At 43.6% G+C, this 26174-nt stretch overlaps 2 protein-coding genes across 2 annotated transcripts; both read right to left on the bottom strand.

The window, feature by feature from the left end:
- Positions 1 to 1131: 1131 nt before the first annotated feature.
- On the bottom strand, positions 1132 to 10019 carry EPPIN (epididymal peptidase inhibitor). The gene is made up of 4 exons (XM_064475637.1): positions 7043 to 10019; positions 5340 to 5468; positions 2004 to 2186; positions 1132 to 1462 (listed from the first exon to the last, which is right to left on the bottom strand). The coding sequence occupies exons 1-4, from the start codon at positions 7170 to 7172 to the stop codon at positions 1404 to 1406; spliced, it is 501 nt and encodes a 166-aa protein (XP_064331707.1). The 5' UTR covers positions 7173 to 10019; the 3' UTR covers positions 1132 to 1403.
- On the bottom strand, positions 5407 to 25973 carry WFDC8 (WAP four-disulfide core domain 8). The gene is made up of 8 exons (XM_064475636.1): positions 25916 to 25973; positions 23508 to 23599; positions 19816 to 19925; positions 15792 to 15932; positions 14340 to 14507; positions 12187 to 12327; positions 11094 to 11236; positions 5407 to 5468 (listed from the first exon to the last, which is right to left on the bottom strand). The coding sequence occupies exons 2-7, from the start codon at positions 23564 to 23566 to the stop codon at positions 11097 to 11099; spliced, it is 759 nt and encodes a 252-aa protein (XP_064331706.1). The 5' UTR covers positions 23567 to 23599; positions 25916 to 25973; the 3' UTR covers positions 5407 to 5468; positions 11094 to 11096.
- Between the last annotated feature and the right edge of the window lie 201 nt (positions 25974 to 26174).

The raw sequence follows: 26174 nt of genomic DNA, 5'->3' as shown, positions 1-26174 counted from the left end.
TCTGTCCTTCTCTTCTTTCTCTTTGGGCCACCCCCTTTTCTTTAACAATTGTCAAAGAGTAAAGGCATTGCCATGAGTAGCATGTGGAGGAAGAGACAGGTTTATCTGAGGTTGAACCAAATCTTCAGAGAGCGCCTGTCAAGATCACAGTGGTTTGAAAGCAGGAGAGAATGTTACAGCTTACTCCAGCCCCTGGCAACCACTATTTTGCTTTTTAAAAAATAAATTTTATTTCATTTATTTTAATTTTTTAATGGAGGTTCTGGGGACAGAACCCAGGACCTCACGCCTGCTAAGCATGCACTCTACCACTGAGCTATACCTCCACTCCCCCCACTATTCCACTTTTTATCTCTATGGATTTACCTATTCTAGATATTTCATAAAAATGGAAATACACAGTATATGACCTCTTGGGTGTGGCTTCGTTCACTTAGCTTAATGTTTTTGAGGTTCATCCACAGGGTAGCAGGCATTTGTGCGTCATTCCTTTTTATGGCTGAATATACCCAGTGCACACTGATGGCTTCCTACTCCAAGTGTTGGAGTCTCTACTTCCCTGCTCAGAGTTTTCTCTGGCTCCGTGGGAGCTTCCTCCACTGGCATACAGAACAGTCTGGAAGAGCAAGGTATTTAACAACCCAGGCATCCAGTAGGGGGATGCGAGTCAGTGGATAAACACCTCAGCTTCCCATCCATGGAGATGGATGAAGAAAAGCTGGAGGCCTGTTTTACGTGGTTCTTTAGAAGGTACCCAGTGGGATTAGGCTGCAGTTTCCTACAGTAGAAACCAGCTCATAATCAACTCCTCTTTCACCTGTATCACTCACCCCACTCCCCAACTTGTGTTTCCTGAGAAATCTCCCAGAGAAACTACTTTCATGCAAGCTCTTGTCCCAGGACTGGTTTCTAGGGGATCCAAACTCAAGCAGCACCCATAGGCCCTGGTCTTAAAAGGGTCTTATAATGTTTTGAAGAAACAGAGGAGGGTAACGACATCCCTGGAGCTCTCCACTCTCACGGTTCTGATTGTCTTCACTCTCTTTACTGGTGTCACCAGGAGCTCCAATGATCCTCTACTCTCTGAAAAGTGTAAGCCGCCAAAAGGTGTGAATCAGTCAGCCTCAGAGGCACAGGACTAAACAAAGTGCTTTATTAGGGGGAAAAAAGGGGAGCTCCACCCAGGTATAAGCAAGGGGTTCTAGAATTTGGACAGAAAGGAAAGAAGCATAGAGATGGGATCAAAACAGAGGGATGTTATGTCGAAAAAGAGGCTGAGATGGAGGAAGTGGAGACAGATCCTGGGGTTCAGTTTTGTGAGGAGCTGAGGCCTTGGAACGCTGGGAGTGGACGAGTGGAAGCCAGCCTGGAGCATCTGTCAGGAACATGGACAGAGCCTTGAATCACGAGCCAAATCCTGGTGGTTGTTTCGGTATGTCCTCATGCATTGAGGAATTAGAGCCTGTTGAGAATGAAGGACAGGACCAGCTGTGCATCTCAGGCTCAGCTTATCTCCGGAACTAGCCTTGAAGTTATGTTTGTACATCTTTTCATAGGAGATTAAAAGGAAGTGAGTTTGCTCTGGGGAGTGCTAAATCTCCTTTAAGGAAAAAAATAGGAGGTGGATGGGAGTGGATTGCTGGAAAAGAGCTGTGAGAGGAAATTAATGGCCTAGAAGGGGTGATGGGTTGACATGTCCAGCACTAGGCTGGGTGCCCTGGGGCCTCTCTGAAGTTGGTCTCTGAGATTTCGCCATGTTTGCATCCTCCCTCTGCCCCTTATACTTGCCAGGTTTGATTCATGACCATGTCCCTGCCCAATCTCAGTTCCCAGAAAGCCACCATCCGACCCTCTGCAAGGTGAATTCTTACCTCCTGGTAAGAGTTGGTTCTGTCTGCACCTGGTCTGTCAAGGACGTAACCATCCTGGAATGGACCAACCAACACCCAGAACTCTCAGCATGGGCCCAGCGAAGATGGGAGGCTGGGCCCCCTGGGACTCACTTTTTTGGGGGACAGAAGTTCTCGCATATGGCTTGGGATTGGAAGTTGTTATTGTTTCCTTTGCAGCCACCGTAGATGAAGATGGAGCACATATTACTGGTCTTGTTATACCACCAACGATGGAGAAAAGCCATGCAGGGACCAGGTTCTGTGGGCATGCTGCATATGTCTGCAGGGAGACCCCAGAGTTAAGAATTTGGAGAGCCCACACCAAAAAGAAAAAAAAAAAAAAGCAGCCATTATTGTCCCCCTGGCAACTACCATAGAAGAACTGAGCAGGCTCCTCTCACCTTTTCACACCTGGGGACCCCAGTTCCATTGATGTATTTGCAGATTTGCAAGGAGACCCCAGAGTGGAACTCTTTGGGTGTCTTCATCCATAAAGAATGTCTCCTCCTTCCCTCTGGTCCCTGGACTCACTGTCTCCGCCACTTATCTGCCCTCCAAAACCATGCCAAGAAAGTTGAATATGGGATCACAGTAAAGGGCAAGTCCATGCAGGGAAGTCAGGGGGCAGTTTTTCAGATCAAGCCCCTTTTTACCACCTACAGTTAGCTTCCATTCTGTGATGGGTTGAATTGGGTCTCCTCCAACCACAATTCATATGTTGAAGTCCTAACCCTCAGGGCCTCAGAACATGATCGTATTTGGAAACAGAACTGTGGCAGATATAACTAGTTGAGGCCACTCTGGAGTAGGGTGAGACACTAATCCAGTATGACTGGTGTCCTTTACTAAATGGGGGAAATATGGAGACAGATACACATGCACACACATAGGGAGAACACCACGTGAAGATGAAGAGAAGAGATTTGCAAGGCAAGGAATGCCAAAGATGGCCAGCAAACCACCAGAAGTTGGGGGAGAGGCATGGAAGAGATGCTCCCTCACCACCTCAGACAGATCCAACCTTGCCAACACTTGATCTTGGACTTCTAGCCTGCGGAACTATAAGACAATACCTCTCAGTTGCTTAAGCCACCCAATTCGTGGTATTTGTCACAGCAGGCCTAGCAAACCAAAACAGGTCTGAACTAAACTATGAGTTCCATGAGGGTAAATCCCCGCAGCTAAACAGCTAAGTCCTGTTGGTTTTTTAGCTACTCAGACCTCACCTATTTGCCACTTTCTTTCATTTAATTCTCAGTGTCTCATGCCTGGGCTGTTGAGAGAGCCTCAAATTCCTCTTCCTGCCTCCAACCTTGGCCCTTCCAATCAATCCTTCATGCCACTCACCAGAGAGAAAGATCTTGTGGATCTGAAACAAAGCTGATCATGGCATTTCTTGACTTTGTGACCAAGTCTTCCATGATCCACCATTACCTGGCTCCTGCTCAGGCCTCTGGTCTCCTCTCTTACCACAGTACCCTCTTGAGCTCCATGCTCCCACAACCTTCAACACACCACGCCATCCCACACTTCCACAACTTTCCTGCCATGTTCCCTCTGCCACCCTTCCATTGTTCATCAAACTTCTATCTTCCTTTCTAAACCTTTCTCAGACATCAACTCCTCTGTGGTGTCTCAGGCTCCATTCTATATACCACACCCTCACGGGTGCCTAAATTGATCCTGCATTTTTCTACCATGCTTCTGAATCTTGTGTGCATGTTTGTCATTTGTTCACATCTTTGGTCTCTTCTATGAGGTTCTGAGCTTTTCGTGAGCAGGGATCATGACTGATTTCATCTTGAAACCCCCTTCCTAGCAGGCAGTCTGGCACAGTATATGATTTAACAAACGTGGAGGGTAAAACAAAATGCCTTCTTGACCTGAGCTGAATAAGTCATTCACTGAGCACCTAAAATGGGCTTTATGCTTAAAGAGACAAAGGAAAAGCATGGCTCCTGCTATGTAGCAGCTCCCAGTTATGAACGATGAATAATTTAAGCTCATATGTACCACGTGGCTATTATGTGCCAGGCATTGCTCTAAGCACTTCGTGTACATCAACGTATTTGACCTTTCAAATAACCTTTACCATTGGTCCTTTGGTTATCTGGGGAAACTGAGGCACAGGAAGGGAAAGTTGTTAATTTGCTCAAGATAAACAGGCTGGGAAAATCTGGAGCTAAGATTTGAACTCAGGAAGTCTGGATTCAGAATTCTTCAACTGCAGGCAAATGAGCAACTTACTACCCTCCTGCTGGTCTGGTCCGCTCTGCTCCATTATCAAGTCTTTTTTACCTCACCTCCTAAATACCTTTCAAACATACTCTACTCTGGTCCATCCCCTCAGCTACCTATCTAGTCCAAGCTACCATTTTCTTACATCGTGAAGTCCTTTAAGCCACTCCATTCCTACTCTGTAAGCATAGTAAAAGCCAGATCATGTCACCACCCACTTCAATAGATTTCCACTGACCTTAAGATCAAAGTGAGACCCTAGCCCATCACATCCTACCAACCAAGGGTCTTTTTTCCTTGCACCTTGCTCTCTGTTGTCCCTGCACCCCACCATTGAGACTTTGTACATGCTATTCCCTGAACCTTGAAAGCCCTTCCACCCACTTTTCCCCTAAATTGTCTACCCATCCTTCTGAACTCAACTCCAGGTTTTCTTTCGTAGGGAAGTCTTCCTCAGTCTCCCTGACCACACTGGCCAAATCCTATGATAAGTCTCAGAGACACTCAACAGATACTCATTAAATGAATGAATAAAGAATTTTTGATAGTCTTTTTGGAGCCCAGGGAGATGGGCATGGAGTTAAGATTGCAGCAGCAAAAGATAAACCCTCTGGTCTGGCTTAGTCAGGGGAGCTTCCCAGGTGCTCATTTGGGTTTGTTATAGGCACAGAGGCAGTCACTCTGGAGCAAAAAGATGGGAAATACAAACCTCGTATCACAGGCAACAACACTGTTGGTATATGGCACGCCAAAAATGGCCATCTGGGGACTCAGAAAATCATTACAAGAAAGAGAGAAAGGGAAGGAAGGAAGGAAGGAAAGGAAGGAAGGAAGGAAGGAAGGAAGGAAGGAAGGAAGGAAGGAAGGAAGGAAGGAAGGAAGGAAGGAAGGAAGGAAGGAAGGAAAATCATAAAAGTGAAAAGAAGCTGTGAGGCTCACTGGTTCAGTCCCACCCCCACATTTATCTTTCGATTGAGGAAACCAAGGCCCCAAAAGGATGGAGATAGTACCTAATGCCATTCATCATATTAGGAGCAGTGATGAATCTAAATTTCAGGTCTCCCAAGTCCAGCAATCTTGCTCAGAGACCAGCCCTTAGTGAACCAGGGACCACACCAGCACCCCTGCGGCCCCACACCACCCCCGGTGGGCGGAAGGTGAGGGCAGAGGTAGAGGGACTGGTTATTCTGAGGCTCTGAATATTACCTTTCTGGAGGTTTACACATTTTTTCCCACAGCTGAAGACGCAACACTTCTGGTGGTTCGGGCACTGTCTGTCCCTCGTACATTCATCCCTTTCTCTGAATGCACAGTTCTCTTGGACTCTGGGGCATCTTCCTAAGGAAAGGACTTAGAACCGTGAGTCTTGGAGGTCACAGTGCCCACTCTTCACCAGACCCAACACAGTCCTAGGGAGTCAGGGAAGTTGGCTCACCCCCAGGTGTCCTTTTCCTCAGGGACTTTCATGGATTTCCCAGCACTGCCGACACTACCCTCCCTCCCGATCACCCCTCACCCACTATCTCCTTACCCCATTCTTAGTTCCACCCCCCCAGCCCCATACCCCCAAGGCAGGCTTTCTCAACCTTGGCATTAATGGCATTTGGACCAGTAGTTATTTGATGGGGGGAGGGCTGTCCTGTGCACTGTAGGATGCTCAGCAGCGTCCCTGGCCTCTACCCACTAGATGCCAGTAGCATCCCTCCCCAGTTGTAACAACCAAAAAGGTCTCCAGACATTCTAAACGTCCCCTGGAAAGCAAAACCACCAGTTAAAATCCACTGGTCTAAACTGATCTGGTCCTTTTACACTAGGTGAGGAGTCAGCCTTTGGGGATTCCTCTGGGGCCGCTGTTGTACAGCGATTAATATTACTCACACTGGTGTCAGACAGTTGGGTTTTAAAATTCTAACTAACTCTTCATTTACCACTTACCTTCTCTGAACCTTGATTTCCATCATTTGTGATATCGTTTTAGCCTTACAGAGTGGTGAGGAAGAAATAAGACAAACGTGTAAAGCTATAATCATAGTCACTGATGCACGGTAATCTTAAATGACATTTGTTAGGTGTTGGCCATAAACCAAGCACTCTTCTAAGCAGTTTACATGGGTTATCTCATTTAACCCCCATACCAGCTCAATGAGGAAAGCTCTATTAATATCCTTGTTTTGAAGATGAGGAAAGCACATGGAATTTTTTTCTAATGGGGGTCCTGGGTTCAATCCCCAGGACCTCCTGCATGCTTGCACTCTACCATTGAGCTATACCCACCACCCTGAAGCACATGAAATTTAAGAAACTTGCCTACTAAGTGGTGGAACCAGAATTTGGACCCACCAAGTCTGACTCCAGGTCCATCTCTTAAATCCTATTTTCTGAATGTTCAGTAAAAGGTAGCAATTACCATTATTCTACTAGTGATGGAGTATCACTGGCTTAGGTTCAAAGGATCTTTTTGATACTACCCTTTAGCTCAGAGTCAAGGAACCCCTGAGGAGGCAGGGATATTTTCTAGGACTATATTTGAAAGAATCAGGGGTTGATAGAAATGATGTCCCAAGAAAGGGGGCTATTTTTGTTGCAGGATGAGGGGAAGGTCCCTTATAATTCCCAGATTCCTATAGCTTCTCCCATAAATGCTAAATCCTGTGGCTCTCCCTGCCTCCACCAAGAAAGACCCTCCATTTCAAAGGAGCTGAAAGTAGGAATGCCCCAGGTTCAGATTCTTGCATTCACAGAAGGAAGTTTCCACAGAGAGAGAAAGGGAAGAAATATCCCAAATATCTCCCTCCTCTCCCAACCTGGGGCTGGGGCTAAGGTGGTGAAAAGCAACTCGAGTCAGGTGCTTGTTTCTTCCTCCCAGCAATATTCCTTCTCTCCAGGGTAAGGGCTGAAGCCCCAATACTTACTGGGAAAGAGCCAGTCAGTGAGACCATATCCCTGGACATTCACTAGAAGGATGGATAGCACCAGGATGCTCAAAAGTCCAGAAGACTCCATTCTGAAGGAAATCTGACCTCTCCGGTGGTTCCAGAGCATGAAAATGTCTGGCTGTCTTTGTCCACCCTAGTCCTTCAGTAGTCAGTATCTTGGATACGAGAGCTGGAGTCAAGCCAGCCACCCCCTTTCCTCATGGGAACGCCAAGTTCCTGAGATTATCAATGTGACTAGCTGGCATCTACAGCCCACAGTCCTAGGCAAGGGTCTCTTATTGGATGGCTCTTGATCCATAGCCCCCTCGACTGGGGTAGGCCTTCTGGTCAACCAGGGGAAGTAGGCAAAGCTTATTTCACTTTCCAGGCTACCTTAGGAATGAATGCCACCATCAGGAGTCTTCATCTTGATAACTTTGAGAATTGTAGAATGTCCTCATTCTCCATTCATTTTCCCTTTTACCTGCTCACTAAGTGACACACCCGTTTTTGTTTGTTTGTTTGTTTTTGTCTCTGATCAATGTGTGTCTGTTGTTCTCTTGGTATCTCTTTGCTTCTGTGAGTCTCTTATGGTCGCTATGTCTCTCTCTTTCTCACTTTCTCTGACACTTTCCTCCCATCCTCTCTTTTCTTTTTAGGTCACTCATATCCTTTGACTAAGACCAAAGGGTAAAGATGTTGCCACAGAGTGGGGCAGGGAGGAGGAAGCAGGCTGATAGCAGAGTTTGCAGATAGTGTTTGTGAAGGTTGTGTTGTTCTGAGAGCTGGAGAGGATATCAGAGCTTATAGGGAGCATTCAACATCGAGAGCAAACTCCCTGTTGTCTGAGGAGAAACTGTGAAGTGAGGAGACCTGCCTGAGAGACTACAACTCAATAAAGGTCAATAACACAGCAGAACTGCTATTTCTAACCGGGCTAGTGGAAGGGCTACGGAAGAGAGACAGAGAGGGTGCTGGAGGACTTGGCAGCTTTCCTCCGGCCACAGAATCCACGACACCAGCCAGTCAATCAATCAGTCCTGGTCTGTTGAAGAGAGAGATTCTTCAAAGAGTAAATGTCATCTGTAGAGTCCCCATTCCCTTCCCTAGCTAGATGTTGCATTTTTAGGCCAAGCTTTGTTCTCCAACTTCTCCTACCTGATGGAGAAGCCAGACAAAAACCAACCCTATCATCAATGACTGACTCTATGGTCCCAAAATTTAGGATTACAGACAGAGCCCCTGTGGGAATGTGTTGGGTGGGTATCAGCCTGTTGATCATAACGTTCTTGGCTAGGAATGCCCGAGGCATTCACATAGCTTCTATTTATGCATAAAGAGCCCCACAGACAGCCTTGCACCACCACAGGGGCCAATGTTGTGCCTGGACCAGCCCTGGGGGTTCTTATGATGACTGAAGGACTCATCTCTGCAAAACCATTAGGGGACTGTTAATGAGAAAAACCACAGGCCCCAAATGGCATCACTTATGCTAAAGCCCATGATACCAAGCCCAGATTTAATACCTAACCTAATTGCAGTTTTGACCTACATCAGAAATGCAATATTAATCACTCAGTCTGGAATTCTCTGGTTGGCACCAATGCGGTAGCCTCTCATGCGGGCCCTCTCCATTCTCTACCCACCACCACTACCCCAAGAAGTAGTCTGCATGATAAGACCTTGGTTCTCTTCCCTCCAAAAAAAGATGCCCTGGCCTAAAAGTAATCCTTTCTTTTCTTTTGCTTGTAGTTTCCTTGCCCCACTCTTCTTCCTATAAAACCTTCCATTTTGTGCAACCCCTCAAAGCACCCTTCTAGTTGTTAGATGGGATGCTGCCCAATTCATAAATTACCTAATAAAGTCAATTCAATCTTCAAATGTACTTAGTTGAATTTGTTTTTTAACAGAACTTTGAAGAACAAGGTTTATTACTCACAAGTCCTGGAGGGTATATGGCAGGTCCAAGGACCATACAGTATCTCCTCCCACTGATGGTCATAGTGCTCTGCCTCTGCCTCAGCCACACTTCTGTTCTAGGACCCACCTGTGCTCAGAATCAGAGACTCCAAAAAACACCAAGGCAGATGGCCTTCCACCTGGAAGTTCCTGCTTGTTCATCAGACCAAGACTTGTCACATGCTGACTTCCTGCCACTGGCTTTCTATGTTGTTCCCCGTGCCTCTAACTTAATTACTGAATTTCATGTTTGTTTCCCCAGATAAACTCTGAGCTCCATTGAACAGGTCTGTGTCTAGAACCTAGGGCTTAGAATATAAATAGGCCCAGAATAAGCACTCAGTACATTCTGTTGGATGAGAAAGGTAGGTGGAGAAGTTAGTAAATAGATATATGGATGGATAGATAGCTTATGATGAATGGGAACATGGTTGGATGAGTAGGAAGAAGAATGGGTGAGGGTAGCATGAATCTTTGGGTGTATGAATGCATGGACTTGGATGGGTGGATGAATGGCTGGGTGAAGAAGTAAATTGGATTGGACATAAGGGTGGGTAGTTTAGTGATGTGATGAATGGGTATATTGATGGAAGCTGTTTGAATGGAAAATATATGAGTGATTGGTAGGTGTATGGAGGAAAGATGGGTGTAGAAATGAGGGAGAAGTATGTTGATGGGTGTGAGAGAAGACAGTGTGTGTGAAAGGTAAGTAGGTGGATAAAGGGTAGATGGAAGAAAGGCTGGATATAAAATAGGCAGCTGGACAGGCAGAAGGAAGATGAGTGAGAAGGATAAGTGGATGGATATACGGGTGAAAGGATGGGGCAAAGACATAAGTTGTAAGGTATGTCAATGGAGGGCAAGGTGAGTGGATGAAGAGGTGAGTAAATGGATTGAATAGTCGGTGGATAAGTGGAGGGGGTGGAAACATGAATGCATGAATGAAAACATTAGCTAAAAATATGAAAATAATTACAGAGAGAATAATTTATACTACTGTAAAGTAATACATTTATAAATAGGGGGAAAATTGACTAATTTTAGCAAAATATAAAAGATCAAAATTTGCAGAAGAGGAGGTAGAGAGCCTATACAATCTATAAGACGAAGTACAAAAAAATTAGTAAAAGTATACTATTATGATTATATGTGTATAACAGAATTACTTTGCTGTACACCTGAAACTGACACAACATTATAAATCAACTATACTTCAATAAAAATTCTATCTAACCATATATATTATATATATGATTAGAATTATATATCTATAATTATAGAAGGAACCAAAATATGCTTTTGAAGTTGAATTTTGTCTAGCCTTCAAAGAACAGAGAACTGATATAGTATTTAAAATACTACAGATATAGGAAAAAAGTAGGCAGGATTCCCAAATAGTTTTCCATGCTAGTTTTTTGAGGACATATGATAAAAAGCAAGACAAACAAAAATCATAGACCTATTTTTCTTTTAACTATAGATGTGAAAATTCTAAATAAACTACTTGCTAAAAAGAATCAACAGCATATTAATTCAACTACACCTTCAACATGATTAAGGTCATTCCAGGAATAATGAAGATGGTTCAACATATGAAAATTTATATGTTACTATAGCAACAAATTAGAAAAAAATCATTACATGACTAGATACTTAAAAGATATTTGATAAAATTCAGCAGAAATTTTCAACAGCAGCTATAAATGGATAAAGAGGAAACAACCCAAGGGTGATAAAACCTACTTAAAACCCAACAACAAATGTCATTTTATACAGCAGGAAACACTGACTTTAAAATAAAGAACTGGACAGGGATACATGCCATTGCCTTTATTTTCAACATTATTTCAGAAGTACTACATAATATCAAAAAAATCACCCAAAAAAAGTAAATCATGAAGCTGGAAAAGAGTCAAGTTTATCATTATTTTCAGACGATATGATTATATATAAAATCAAAGTAGCCCCATTAAATATTGTTATACTTAATAAGACAATTTGGCAAAGTAGTTGGATGCAAGACAAAATTGATAACCTTTTATTATACTATTCATAATTAATTACTTTGATGATAACATTTTAAACTTACTATTTATTTCAGGGGTTCCAGGCACTTCATTCCACAGAGTGAACAGCACTTCATTGTCAATGGGCAGTCATGATCCTGCAGGCACTGGGGCTTATCAATCCTGACACACAATGATGGCGTCATCATGCAGAAACCTGCTTTGACTTGATGGGGTAAAACAAAGACACTTGACCTTGAAATACTCGACCACAGTTTGAGACAAATTTGGGGAATCTTAGGAACCTTAAACAAGGATTTCTTCTGATGAAGCCTCTTACCCTTCCCCGTAGAGTAGAGCAGGCGAGTACCAACTGCCTATTTGATAACTAATTTTAATAATTATTTGAGGAGGATCAAAAAGTCTTGTTATCTCTGACTTATAAAATCTGATAGGATTTCTGACTGCCCCTACAAAATGAATAGAGTTGGGTTATCTAATCCCAGAGCACCAGAGGCAGGAGTATTAGAGAGCACCCTGAACTTCCTTGTTTTATAAACCGCAGAAACTTAGGACCATAGAAGGCGAAGTGAGTGGTCTAAGGTCACACAGAAAACCAGTAGGCAAGTTGAAGTCAGTTGAAAAACCTTTAACTCCTTCCACCATACCATGCTGTTCCTCAAAACACGGACAACCCCTGGAACAAGACCAGAGTGTCTCAGCACAACATGGGGGAATGACTACCAGCCTTAGAGGCTGGGGAGGTCACTTCTAACTGATCTTGCTACCCATCTTCTCCCCAGCACACCTTACACGAAGTTCTGTGCAGACTTAAGAACTTACTAGGCTTATACCTAATGGTTATGAATTTTTTTTTGTAAGATTAAGTGGATATTGTCGCCTCGTAGACCACTGAAGAATGAGACTGGGAATAAATAAGTTTTCATTGAGAAAAATGAGGAGGATTACCATGCCTGACTGGTTTGGAAGAATAGCACAACAGTCTTCCAAGATCAGGAAGGCCACTGGAGAGCACTGGTTGGACACTAACCGGGGAAGGGTTCCCAAGAGACCTCTAAGGTTAACCTAAGGGGCAACCCCCACTCCGCGGACAGCATGGCATTCATTCCTGGCCTATGCCCAGTAGACTTTGGGAGGTATATCCCCAGTCCTCACCTTTCCAGGCCTTGGCACAAACAAAGCCACACGTGGATTCACAACATTTTTCATTTTCAGGGCAATCGATGTCACTCTTACACGAAGCTGAACACTCCTTACGAGTGGTGAAAGGGAAGAGGGGGCACTGTCCCTCCTTAACTAAAACAAGAGAAGATGTGAGCTCCTTCAAATCCCAGCCCATCCCACCACCCTTCAAACAGCTTTCCCTTCTCTTCAAAACAAGCATCTCTCTCTGTGACATGGTTCATTCTACCCTGTCCACGCTCACCTCTAGTCGGCTATGGAGGAATGAAATGCCTCCCCACATCATGAGATGCAAGAGAAAGAGGGTTCCATTGGGTGTTTGAAGCCCCAAAGGAAAGTCCCTGTCCTGCCACTTAATGAGTGACTTCAGTTTCCTTCTCTATAAGATAGGAGTAATTATGTGAAATCCATACAAATCGATGGAAGCCATTTTAGGGGATGTCCTTTACTTTGAATGAGGAGTGTCATGATCTGACTCACATTTTGAGATAACCATTGTGACTTCTGTGTTCATAACAGACAGTAAAAAGGGAAGGCTAGAAGCCAGAAGAGGCTGGGGCAGCAACCCAAGTAAGAAAGGGGCATTGCAGGTTAGGGTGGCAGCTGTAAAGATGAGAAGTGGTCAGATTCTGGATCTACTTTCCAGGTAGATCTACAGTGATTTCCTAACAACAGATGTTGACTGAGGAAGAGAGGCATCAAGGGGGATTTAGAAGTTTTTTTTCCAACCAAGACAGAGAGAACTACGGACAGAACAGGTTTGAGGTGGGAGAGCAAAGATAAGGGGTTCTGTTTTAGACAAGTTAAGTTTGAGGTGTTTATGAGATCCAGATGGAGGAGGCAATTGCAATATGGGAGTCAGATTTGGGCTGGACATACAACTTCATGGGTCACTAGGACACAGATAGTATTTATGTCAGTTCTTCAGGATTTTGTGCATGTCCCCTACTGTCCTCATCTAACTGCAAATTCTATGAGGGCAGGAAGTGTTTCTTCTCTCCTCCTCCCTCCTCCTCCTCCTTCTTTTTGCCCCAAACCTAAATTTCCCACCAACCAGCCCAAGCTCATTTCCCTGGCCTCTTCTCCCTGCTGGCTCCTGAGAGAAAGCTGAGGTCTTGTCCACAGCACCAAAGGGAAGCTTGTAGTCCTCATTACATGAGGTCAGAACACAGGGTTTCCTTGGCCATTCAGACTCTCTGGGCCCATGGAATTAAAATTCCAGCTCTACTCCTGACCCACTATGAATCCTTGGGCAACAAACTTTACCTCCCTGACTCTGTTTCTACATCTGTAAAAATGGCAGTGATGGTACACTTCTCAACCTGCCTCACTGAATCTGAGGTCAAAGCTCTAATGCTGCCTTATAAATCACACAGTGCTGTGTTTTAAGATCAATGGTCACCATCCCAGTTGTTATCACCTAGTAATCCCACACTACTGACCACCATATCAAATCTTTGTGTCATTGATCACAGATAATCCTACCAACAACTCAATAAGGTATTTGCTATTATTCCGGTATTACAGGGGAGGGAACTGAAACTCAAAGAGGTGAAGAAATTTGCAGTAAGTGGGAAAAGTAGGATTTTTATCCAGGTCATTTAGCTCCTAAGCTCCATAGCACACTGTCACCCAACATTACTGGTGATGACCATCTTTGCACTAAGGAATTAGTCCACCACCTTGGCCTTCACCCCACTCTACTCTTCACCTTCTCCATGCTCAAGCCCTATTCCATGGGGTTCCAGAGCTGACCTGTCTTCATTCTTGGGTGAATCCTCAGAGAATATTCAGCAGGTCGACGTGATGAGGAAATACCTGTTTCCAAAGGGTGGATCTGGCTCTCAGGTCCCACTGGCCAAAGTTTACTGACAGTTGACGTTCCCTGTTTCATTTTTTAGCACAATAACTCCATCAGGTAAATACTATTATTATCCCCATTTTATAGACAAGAAAACTGAAACTCATAAAAGGCAGGCAACTGATCTAAGACTACCCAGCCAGTCAATGACAGAGCTAAGATCTGAACCAAGGCAGTTTAACCTCAAAGCCTGAGTCTACAACTGGGCTGGTATACTATTTATAATCAGACTAAGCCCTCAGATTGCCAAGGGTGTGAGTCTTACCAGTTAATGAGCAAGCCCTCTCACAGTCTTCCTTCCAGCGGAAGTTGTTGGCATTCCCCAGGCAGCCTCCATATGTAAAGGACATGCAGACTTGATGTTCAACGTCAAAATAGTAGCGCTCGGCAGAATTCTTACAGTTTCCTTGGTTTAAGGGTAGCATGCAGGGTTCTGAGGGCAAGAAGCAAAGAGGAAAGAACACAAAGGGTAGCAATAAGGGAAAGGGTCAGGCCCTCAGCTTTTGTATAGTTCACAGTGTTACCATCCACTGTGGTAACCACAGTGTTACCATCGTAGAAAGTGCCATGGTCAGTAAAAGTTCTGGTCCTAGCCTTACTCTGATTACGCTATGTTGCATAACAACTCCAAGCATCATTTCTACCTTGCAAGGGATACAGTGAAGAGCATGTAAGAATGATTTGGAGCTGATCTTTCTTCTCCACCACTCTGAGCTATGAGAGGGCAAGACTTGTTCAGGAACTATATCCAATGTGCCTAACAAAGTGCCTGGCACATAGAAGGAGTGAGATACTGAGAAAGAAAAAAGCAGCCCTTTATGTCTGGAAATTGATCTGATGCTCATAGCTAAGGCACGTTGTTCTCCTGTTGGACATAATCCCACAGGACATCCACAGCAAACCACGTCACTTTGAGACTGTGACATAGTAAAATCAAAAAAAGATCCCTGTGAAACCCACAAAATGCCAAAAACCTATGAGTGATTTACGCTTCTCTACAAATTACAGCTTTTAAGATTCACCAGGATACTCAATCGCAGAAATTACCCCCACTTTCTGACAGCACCCAATCGAGAGCAAACCCCTGCTTCCTTAGACCCTCTCCCAAATCACCCAATCAAAGCCTCAACCCTAACAGCTTCTTACTGAGCTGCCTCAGACTGCGTTGTGCACAGTCTCCCTCACTGCAACAAGTACTGAACTCACCCTGTTCAACTACAAGTCTGTTCCCGGTGGACTTTGGCCAAAGGGCATTGATAATAGTTATTTGCTGAATGAATGAATGAGCGAATAAATGAGTGAACCTATACGAAGTGCACAGTTTCCTATTATTAGATACTTTGAATTGCCAGAAAACCTCCCTGAAGACCCAAGAATCAGAAAACAGCCCCAGCCTCCGAGCTGCCTGAAGTTTATATTTGCCGCAGGGCCAACAATCGTTTCTTGAGACAAACTGAATGTGCAGCAAGTATTAGTTGTTTGTGAATGACTGAATGTTGGACTAAAGAAGACTAAGACCAATAGTATGCAGTTGATGCACACCATGCCTAGACTCCTTGTCTGTGCTTGAGGGCTGGGGGTCCATCAGAGAAGGAGAAGAGCATGTATCCTGGCCTCCTTGTCCTACCATCCAAGGGAACTGTTCAGCCACTTCCGGGCAGAGCAGGAAGTAGGGTGCCTCACAGGGCACCTCTGCCCTCAGGCTGGATGCCAGTACCTGCGTATGGGTCCATGCACTTCTTCTCACAAGCAAAAGAGCAGCACTTCATGTATTCATTGCAGTCGAAATCTGTTTTGCACGAGTCTGGGAGTTTAGCTCTACAGGTGAGCCTTTCTTGGGGACACACTCCTGGTTTCTCTGTAAGAAAGAAATGTCCAAATTCACATCTTTTGAGGATTTCAGCTCTTCTCCCCCAATAGGTAAAGGGAATAGTGAAATTCTCTCTTCCCTGTCTCCTATCTTCAATTCTCAGTTCTCACTCTGCACATTTAGGGACTATGTCTGCCTCTTACCACTCTTAGCCCATTTAGGTAGATCTGAATCAGGAATGTGTGCCTTGGTAAAACCAAAGCAGAAGCATCTTGGATTCCAGGGCAGGGAGTTATACAGGGACCAAGACTGTTGCCTTAAATTCAGGAGCTCTTCCCTCCTCTTGATACTTATTATTTTAATGCCTAAGTCCTCTGCCTTCTGTAATATAGTTGGCGGGGGAAATTTATTAGTGAGAAGTGGTAGAAATACCATGGATATAGGAGTCAGAAGGCCTGATTTTGGTTCCTGATTCCTTGTGAGCTTAAGGCCAATCTGAGTTCCACTCTATGACTTTGCAGTCATCTCTAAGGGGGATGAAATGGTGGAGAGGAAGGAGCACTATAAATAAGACAGCTCTGGCTTGGGAGCCTGACTCCAACACAACAGCTAAATAATTTGGGGGAAGATGTCTTCCTTTGTCTGAGTGTAAGTTTCCCACCTGTAAAATGAGACTTTCAACCTCTACATTACAGGCTATTTATAAAAATTAAATGGGAGGATTTAAGGTGGTAGAGTAGGAAGACACCGAGCTCACTTTCTCCCACGGGCACACCCAAATTACAACTATTTACAGAGCAACTGGGGATGAGAAAGGCCAGAAGATGAGCAGAAAAGATCTTCTACAACTAAAGATATAAAGAAGGAACCACAATGAGATGGGGAGGAGGGACAGCGATACATACTCAAGACTTACACCCCCAGGTGGGCAAGCCACAAATGGGAGGATGAGTACAGTTACAGAGATTCTCACCAAGGAGTGAGGAGGACTACACCAGGAAGACGAGCCTTAGAATGTTTGGCTTTGAAGGCCAGTGGGGCTTACTTTCAGGAGAGCCAGAGGGCTGTGAGAAATAGAGATTCCACTGTTAAAGGGCACACACAAAATCTCACATGCTCCTGGATCCAGGGCAGCATTCATTTGAAAGGAGCCTGGGTCAGAACCGCCCGCTCTTCGAGAGCCAGAGGCAACTGGAGCTCACCTGGGGACACAGACCCTGGTGGCAGCCATTTTGGGGAGCTTGTCCTACCATGAGGACATGTGTGCCAGCAAGCGCTATTTTGGAGTCCTCCCTCTAGTTAATTAGCACTAGGACACAGCTCTGCCCACCAGCCTGTCGGCACCAGCACTGGGACACCTGAGGCCAAGCAACTAGCCAGCCCCACTCGTCAGCAGGTCCCCTGAGCCCAAGCCAACCCAGTCCTGGCCCTGTTCACCAGAGGGCCCAGGGCCCAGCCCCCCACACCGGTGCATTAGCACTAACCCTAAAACCCCAAGGGCCCTGTTCCCTGGACCAGGACCCTGGAACCCAGCTCCACCCACCAGTGAGCCGACGGTAGGCCCACAAAACTCTAGGCTTCAGGCCCACCACCCACAGGCTGACACCATTGATGTATGTAAGTCAAATCATTATGCTTATACAGTCATGACATATACATATATGGCAATACCTCAATAACACTGCAAAGAAAATAAAACAATTAAGTAGGATGATACCCAAGGGGCACTTTTCACAGTGCCCAGCACATGGTAAGAGCTTGGTAGATATGAACTTGCTTCCTTCCTTTGTAGGGTTGGGTATGGCTCCCTGATTTCAGCGCTTATAGTAGGCAGAATTCTAAAGTTGTACTCCCAAGATTTCCATTCTCTGGTTGGAATACAACACTCATTAGGTACCGCTGCGAAGGGATTTTGTAAATGAAATTAAAGTCCCCCAAATCAGTTGGTCTTAAAATGCAGAAATTATCTGGAAGGCCTGACTCAATCTGTTGAGACCAGAGAGATTCAAAGTATAAAAGGAATCCAACCTGCTCTTCAGAGCTTTGACGATGGAGAAGGCTAATGGCCCTGGAATGAGGGTGGCCTCTAGGAAGCCGACAGCCAGTAAGGAAACCTCAGTGCTAGAGCTGCAAAGAATGATTCTGCTAATGACCCATGAGCTGGGAAGAGAAGCCCGAGTCCCATATGAGAATGGCAGCCTTGATGGGCGCCTTGATTTCAGCCTACTGAGAACCTGAGCAGAGAACCTCGACACACCATGCCAGACCTCTGACCTTCAGGTGATTTGTTACAACGCAGCAACAGACAGCTGATACAATGCTTAATACAGCTCTGTGACTCTAAACTGAGCATCTCTCTGGTGGAATCTGACCAGAGAGGTATGATCCTTTTGGATATTACTGAATCTTGGAATTGAAAACTTTAGAATTAGAAAAACTATATTTATCATTAGTGTCAATTTCCCAATCGCATAGGTTAAAAAAAAAAAAAAGAGGTCAAATAGGATAATATAGTGAATTGGGGGCAGGTCTGATACTTCCAATCCATGACTCACTCAAGAAACCCCATGTCTTCCCTGAGGACCAGCCACTGAAACTTCTGGTATTTTCCAACCATACTTCCTACCCTTCATAACCACTTTTAATGCACTCCCCAAGGATGGCCTGAACTGAAGAAGAGTATATAGTTCTTAACCTGGGGTGTACCTTGAAATCATCTGTGCATCATTTAGAAAATATAGATCATGGATTGAATCAGAATCTCTAGAAAGTTAGGGACTCTAAGTTTTAAAAGCCCCGCAGATGATCTGGAATGGGCAGTTGGGCATCTGTAAGCCACAACTTGGGGACCACTGTCCAGGCTTGGGCACAGAAAGAGTTAAGCCAATCAAATTTGGATACCTCCAAAGAGGTTACAGAGGCATAGAAACCCTGGGATGATTAAGACAAAGTTCCCCTCTCACCATTGACTCCTGCCAGTTCCGCCTCCCTCCTGCTTCCGGGGCAGTTTAAACCTTTGTGTGAGTTTCAGTCACTGCAGCTCCTTTCCGCACTGTCAGCTTGAACTCTCACTTGGAATCCTCCTTCCTCACTGTCAGTCCTTCTCAGCCACTTACCTTGTATGTACAGTCTCCTCCCTGGAACACACACACCCCAGGGGTTCTTCTGCCATCTCAGGGGACACTCCTCAGAGTTCTGGTCTCAGCCCTCTCCTGTCATTCTTCTGGCTCATACTTCCTGGGTGATCATATCCCTTCCCACAATCCCAGCCATGATTCCCAAAGCTCCCTCCAGACCCATCCTCTCCTCCAAACTAAAGACACATATCCAACCACACCATTTGGGTATCTCATAAACACCTCTGTTCCCACGTTTAACATGGAACTAGCATCTCCCGTTGACAAAGCAGCACCTTCTCTCTGTTCCCATCTTGATATTTGGCATCAACAGCCCCTTAACCTGTTATAAGAACCCAGAGATTCACCCCCACCCCACCTCTCCATCACCCCAGCATCCTATTAGTCATGGACTTGGGTCAATTCTATCCCCTAAATCTCTTTCCAAACCTCATCTCTTCTCCCTCTTTGCTACCACCTCCTCAGGTCAGCACCTGACCTCCTCCCATCTCTCCCCCAAACTACGCCAACAGCCTCCTCACTGGTCCTCTGCCCTCAGTCTCCTGTCTAGTGATGGATTAATTTTTAAAAATTAACCTTGGAAAAGACCCATATCAGGGAGAGTTTAGGGAAATAATTTGTGAGGGGAGCAGGTGAGGGAAGGACTTGAAGGTCCCAGGGTGGATGAGGAGGGCTGGTTCCCTGAAGCCACAACAGGAGTGGCCTCATCTGACAGGAGTTCCTGACTTCAGTCTAACCCTGAGTCCCCAAGAATACCTCATAAAGAAGAGCAGCTGAAGGGCCTCTCAACTCACGTTTGATTCTGTGGCTTGGCGATGCAGATGTCTGCTCCAAAGAAAGAGAGAGAAGCAGCAGGAGAGGCAAATTCCTCCAGGAGAAGGCGGGGCTGTGGAAAGGAAGGTGCCTGTGTGGGATGGGGAGAAGGCAGGGATTAGACACAGCCAGAGAGAGACACGAGCTTTTGCAGAGGAACCTTAGAGCTGACCCACAATTCCCTTAGTTCACAGATGAGAAAACCAAGACGCATAATGGGGAAGGGGGTTTGTCTGAGTCATGTGGCAACTAGGGCAGGACCTTGAGTCCCAGGACTCTCCAAGCAGCCTCGCTACCATGGTGCTGTGCATAATCCACCCAGACACTTGCCCATTGTCTTAGTCCTCGGTGAGAGGCCACACGTGAATGATCACAGGGATTTGTCTGGAACAGCTGCAGGGCTGGTTTGCCCACAGTCTCTCCTGGGACAACCCCAGGCACTGGTGAGAACTTTTCTTTGCTCCACTGATGGTATGAGATTTTCCACATACCACTGGGTTTTAGTGCCCCGAGAGCAAAAAAGATCCCAAGGTCAACTGGGGACAAAGGGACCCCTCTTCCTCCTGGTGTTATCCAAGGCTGGGAGCTAATGACACTCCCAGACAACCACATAACCTCCATTTTCTCTATGTCCTTCCTGGCCCTTATGTATCTTTCTTAATTTTAGGATGTGAAGAGCTGATAATATCTTACTGTATGATCTCTCTTGGAATAAATGCGTTTTAAAAAACAGCAAGAGAAAGAGGAAGGAAGAAACAGAGGGAGGGAAGTGTGCATCTGTATTTTTGAGGGAACTTCAGACACTGAGAAAGAGTCTCCAGATCTCTTGAAGCCATACTATGTGGCTGCCTAGAAGTAAAGACTTGTGGCAATTTACCCATCCCCTTCCTTTTGTTTTTCAGAATTCTAATCCTGTATCCCCCCTAAATTTTACAACAGTGCCTAGACTGTTCAGTAACAGGAATTATGGCTCCAAACACAGTGATCTTGACTTTGGTCTTGGCTTGGTCACCTACAGCTATAGCTGTGTCTTGGACCCTCAGTTTCCTCATCTAGAAAATGGGAATGATACAGTCTGCCTAGCAGTTTTGTTGTCACTGTGACCATTAAATGAGATGGTGTGAAGGTTATTCATGAAGTGGTACAGAATGGTCAAAAGTCGAGTGTTTGGAGTTGGACCTGACTTCGTTTCCTGGATCCTTCACTTATGTGGTCTTGGCTCAGTCACTTAACCTCACTGAGCCCCATTTTTTCTTAAAGGAAATAATGCCTACTCTGTAGACATGAGAATTAATTGAACAATTGTGTAAAGCATGATGACTGGCATATAATGTGTGGTCTCTTGGGCCTCATTGTTCTGAGAATTGGGTTTCAGGACGCAGGTTCTGTGAGCTGAAATTCCATGGGGGTGACTTCCCCCTTCCAGTTTAGTGCTAATACTTTTTTAGCTTTTGAATCTGCTAGTCAGTCTCCCCCAAAAGATTAGCCAAAAGGCCCTATGGTACCTTAAATTCTTATGATCAAGTCACCTTTTGGGTTAGAAATTTTACCACTTAATCTAGTGACACCTATTAACCCATTCTTGAAAATTAGTTAATCAGATTAGCCTGTACTCAGTAGGAAGCAGAGCTCCTGGGGTGGATGAAGAGAGAGACGCAGATGAATAGGATTGCCAAATATAACAGGATGCACAGTCATGATTTTTAGTCTAAGTATATCCCATGTACTATAAGGACAGTAGTTACACTAAAAATTATTAATTGTTTACCTGACATTCAAATTGAATTGGTCATCATGTATTTTTAGGTACCTGGCAACTAAAACAGAATAAATCCATTTTGATTGGAAGAGGATTTGTTTGGGCAATAGAATTAAAATTCAGAAGCGTGATGGCTGCCACAGGGATGTGTATTAAAACATTTATTTCAATTGAAAAATGAGTTCAGTCTTTTTCTAGGAGAAAGTCATGTGATTTGGCTGATTGAGGACTGACTTTGCCAATTAGTTGAGTTGGTTAACGTTTTTCCACAAATATAGTGAGATAAATCTGAGGCATCAAAGATTTTTTAAACATATATTTAGAGAATGCAGTAAGAATAACACATTTTATGAAATGTATATTATCAAAGGTCTATCAAGTTAATAGTATTTGAACTTTCCAACATTTATGGAATGTATCAGATTACATAAAGTATCTAAATAAAAGAGTAATGGGTATAATCAATAACATTCTTGATCATTTGGTAAATGCTGGCGAAGTCTTTTCGGTAACTTTCCAGAAATTAAGAAAAGCACCTGTGGTTTGTGATCAGTATTCTAACTACCAGGAGACAAAGTATTTTCAAGTATAAGACTTCTAATTCTATACCTTAATAAAAATTGGAAGAGGGTTTAATTAAACTGCTTCTTAATATTTCATTAAATCATTAAATAATTTTTGATTATACAGGATTATGTGATTTTTGTCAACTTACTAGAAGTTCAAAGAACCAAGTGACATACGTGTAACAAAACTCCTTTTGTTCCCCTGTACTTACGTATCATTAAGAGATGCATTACATACGGAATTTTGTTTATTGATAAAATTTTATTTATTTATCAGTAGTTTCACTGTATTTATTTATACATTCATCATTATTACGTTATTTAAATAACAAATGGAATGAAAAAGCCAACCCAGAAGGAAATATTTTATTCCTAGAGTCTTACAGTCCCAGTAAGTGAAAAAGTAAAGTTTCAATTTATACGCATGTTCTTATTGCATAGCAATAGGAAAAGGTCATGAACAAAAAAGCTTTTGAGCGTAAGATTATGTTTCATCAGATTAAAAGTCTGTGGGGTAGGAGGAATGGAAATAGGAGAAGAAGTATTTTTCAATTTCCAACTGTTAAAGTGCTTTTTATGTATTTTTTAAATGAATGACTATAGGTATCAAATTAGTATCATATTTTAACCTCAATTGATTCATTCGGTCAAGTTATGTAGCAGGTTTTTGTATTTTTAATATTTAAAAAGTATTAATATTCACAACATCTTTGCATAATGCATTTGCTATTCATTTGTGTTGTGTGTTGCTTGGACCATCTTATTGCTGAGTCCATTACATGAGATCTACAGGTTGTTTATCCATTCACTAGTTAATGGACAATTGGGTTGTTTCCAGTTTGGGGCAATTATGAATAAACCCCCTACAGACATCTGCATACAGGCTTTTGTATGAACATAAGCTATCATTTCTCTTCAGGAAATGCTAGTGACTGGGATTGCTGGGTGCCATGAGAAGTATATGTTCATAAGAAACTGCCAAAATGGTTTCCAAAGTGGCTGTACCATTTTGCATTTCCACTAGTAGTGGGTGAGCGCTCTACTTGCTCCGCATACTTGCTAGCACTTGGTATTGTAAATGTTTTTATTTTAATCATTCTAATAGATGCATAGTAGTAAGAACGCAAGATTTTTTTTTTAACATTTTTTATTGAGAACGCAAGATATTTTAAGAGATTAATCAGCCTAAATTTCTGGAACCATAGCAATCTCAGTCACCCAGAATAATGGCAGGGAGATTTTTCCTATTTCCCAACTTCCCTGAGGACAGTTTCAAACCTAGTAGGCATATTGGTTCTTGAGCCTGGTTGGTTAGGAGTTTCCCCCAGAACCCCATCATTGAACCCACCTCTTTGTCCAGTTTCCCCACGTGGCAGAAGTTGCTCTTTGCAGTAAACTGAAGAGCATTTTGCAATTGAAAGGGCTACAGATGACCAGGAGCTGGGGGAACAGCATGAATTTCCAGATTACAACCTTTGGGAACTACAGGTAAAGGCCCCACGATGACTCCATTACATCCCACTACCCTATTGCTTTCCAACTGGGAGCAACCAACCCTGTTTTCATGGCTCAGAGCTTCTTGCTCACATCTTCTTTATCTCAATGGCGTGGTGTGTCTCCTGCATGGCTACTCAATCAGGAACGTCCCTTGAGGCTCAGCCCCTTGGCAGGAGACCTTGAGGAAGGCAATGAGCTCTGAGGATCTCTTTAATACACCTTGTCCTAAGCTCAGGCTGAGTAAATAGATGCCTCTTCCAAAGACATGGCCTTCTAAACAACTCTTACTCAGTGATCTACATCCTGATACTGAGGAAAGGTAGTCTCTAACGGTGGAGTGCAGAGCACTGCGTATCTCCACAGAGTGTGGCTTAAATATCTTTAATCTTTCTAATTGTTTGTCTCTTCAACCTATCGATAATTGAGAAAGGTATGTTGAGGGCTCTCAATAAGCCATAGATTTCTCAATTCATGCCTGTAATTCCATCAATGTTTGTTTAATAATCCTGATTCTATTGATTTGAAGAAATATAACTACATTCCTGGTGAACTGAATCTTTTATAGTGACTTCCTCTCTGTCCCTAAAATATTCATCTTAGAATTCTCTGTTGCTTGATATTAATCTAACTATACCTTTTTTTTTGGTTTGCAATTGCCTACACTTTTTTCCATCTTTCTGCTTTCAATCTTCCCATGCACTTTTTTTTTTAAATTCAGATATTGCTACTTTATAACATTATGTTAGTTTCAGGTGTACAACATAGTAATTCAAAAAGTTTATAGATTCCACTCCATTTGTGGTTGTTATAAAATATTGGCTATATTCCCTTGCTGTACAATATTATCCTTGTAGTTTATTAATTTTATATATGTTAATTTGTACCTCCTAATCCACTACACCTATACTGCCCCTTGTCCCTCCCTCTCTCCGCTGATAACCACTAGTTTGTTCTCTATACCTGTGAGTCAGTGTCTTTTCTTTATATTCACTAGTTTATTTTTCAGATCCCACATGTAAGTGATAACATACAATATTTGTCTTTCTCTGTCTGACTTATTTTGCTAAGCATAATACCCTCCAGGTCCATCCATGTTGTTGCAGATGGAAAACATTTTCATTCTTTTTTATGGCTGAGTAGTATTCCACTGTGTGTGTGTGTGTGTGTGTGTGTGTGTGTGTGTGTGTGTGTGTGTGTATCACATATTCTTTCCCGTTCATCTGCTGATGGTCCCTTGGGTTGCTTCCACCTTGGCTATTGTAAATAATACTCTATGAAGTGCACGTATCCACTGGAATGCACATATCTTTCTGAATTAGCATTTTTATTTTCTTCAGACATATACCCAGGAGTGGAGTTGCTGGATCATATGGTAGTTTTAGGTTTAGTTTTTGAGGAACATCCATACTGTTTTCCATAGTGGCTGCATCAATTTAAATTCCCACCAGCAACGTACAAGGGTTCCCTTTTCTCCACATCTTAGCCAACATTTGTTATTTGTAGACATTTGGATGATAGTCATGCTGACAGGTGTGAGGTGAAATCTCATTGTTGTTTTGATTTGCATTTCTCTCATAAATAACAATCTTGAGCATCTTTTTGTCTGTCTTGAGTATTTGCATGTCTCTTTGTTTGGAAAAAATGTCTATTTGGGCTTTCTGCCCAATTTTTGTTTGTGCTGTTTGTTTGATATTGAGTTGAATGAGCTGTTTATTTATTTTTGATATTAACCCCTTGTCGGTCATCTCATTTGGAACACTATTCAGCCTTTAAAAGGAAGGAAACCCTGACACCTGCTGTAACATGGATAATCCTTATGCCAAGCGAAATAAGCCAGTCACAAAAAGACAAATATTCTAAGATTCCACTGACATGAGCTATCTAGAGTAGTCAAATTCATAGAGTCAGAAAGTAGAATGGTGGTGTCCAGGAGCAGAGGGAGGGGGAAATGGGAAGTCAATGATTAACCGGTAGAGAGTTTGTTTTGCAAGATGAAAGAGTTATGGAGACGAGTGATGGCGAGAGTTGTACAAGATGAAGGTACTTAAAACCACTGAACTGTGTAGTTAAGAATAGTTAGGATGGTAAACTTCATGTTTGTGTATGCGTAGATACACTTTATAAGTGTATTTTACCACAATTGTAAACAATAATAATAAAAGGAAAGTGACTTTTGGTTTCTGCTCAGAAACGTAAAGAGCCGAATTAACCTCCCAAACTTACATGGAAAAAAAGCTGGACAACTTTTCTTGAACTCACCAGAGTGCTGAGATCACAGGGCAATCAACCAGTCCAGAATCTAAGGAAAGACAGGCACCTGCAGGGAGAGACAGGTAGTAAGCATTGATTGCCTGGGAGGCAGGCAGCCAGGGACCAGTAAGAAGGGTTCAGCTGTGGGGTTGGCAAATGGCTGGAGGCTGAGTGTGCATTGGCTGAAGATAGCGAAGTCCCCGGAGCGGCAAAAACAGGAGAATCCACACCCTCTTGTAGACCTTTTCTCCAGGAATCCCACTGGGTC

The sequence above is a fragment of the Camelus dromedarius genome, chromosome 18 (assembly GCF_036321535.1).
Source record: "Camelus dromedarius isolate mCamDro1 chromosome 18, mCamDro1.pat, whole genome shotgun sequence".
Taxonomy (NCBI): domain Eukaryota; kingdom Metazoa; phylum Chordata; class Mammalia; order Artiodactyla; family Camelidae; genus Camelus; species Camelus dromedarius.
The sequence above is the reverse complement of the archived record's forward strand: the minus strand, read 5'-3'. Positions and strand labels throughout refer to the sequence as shown.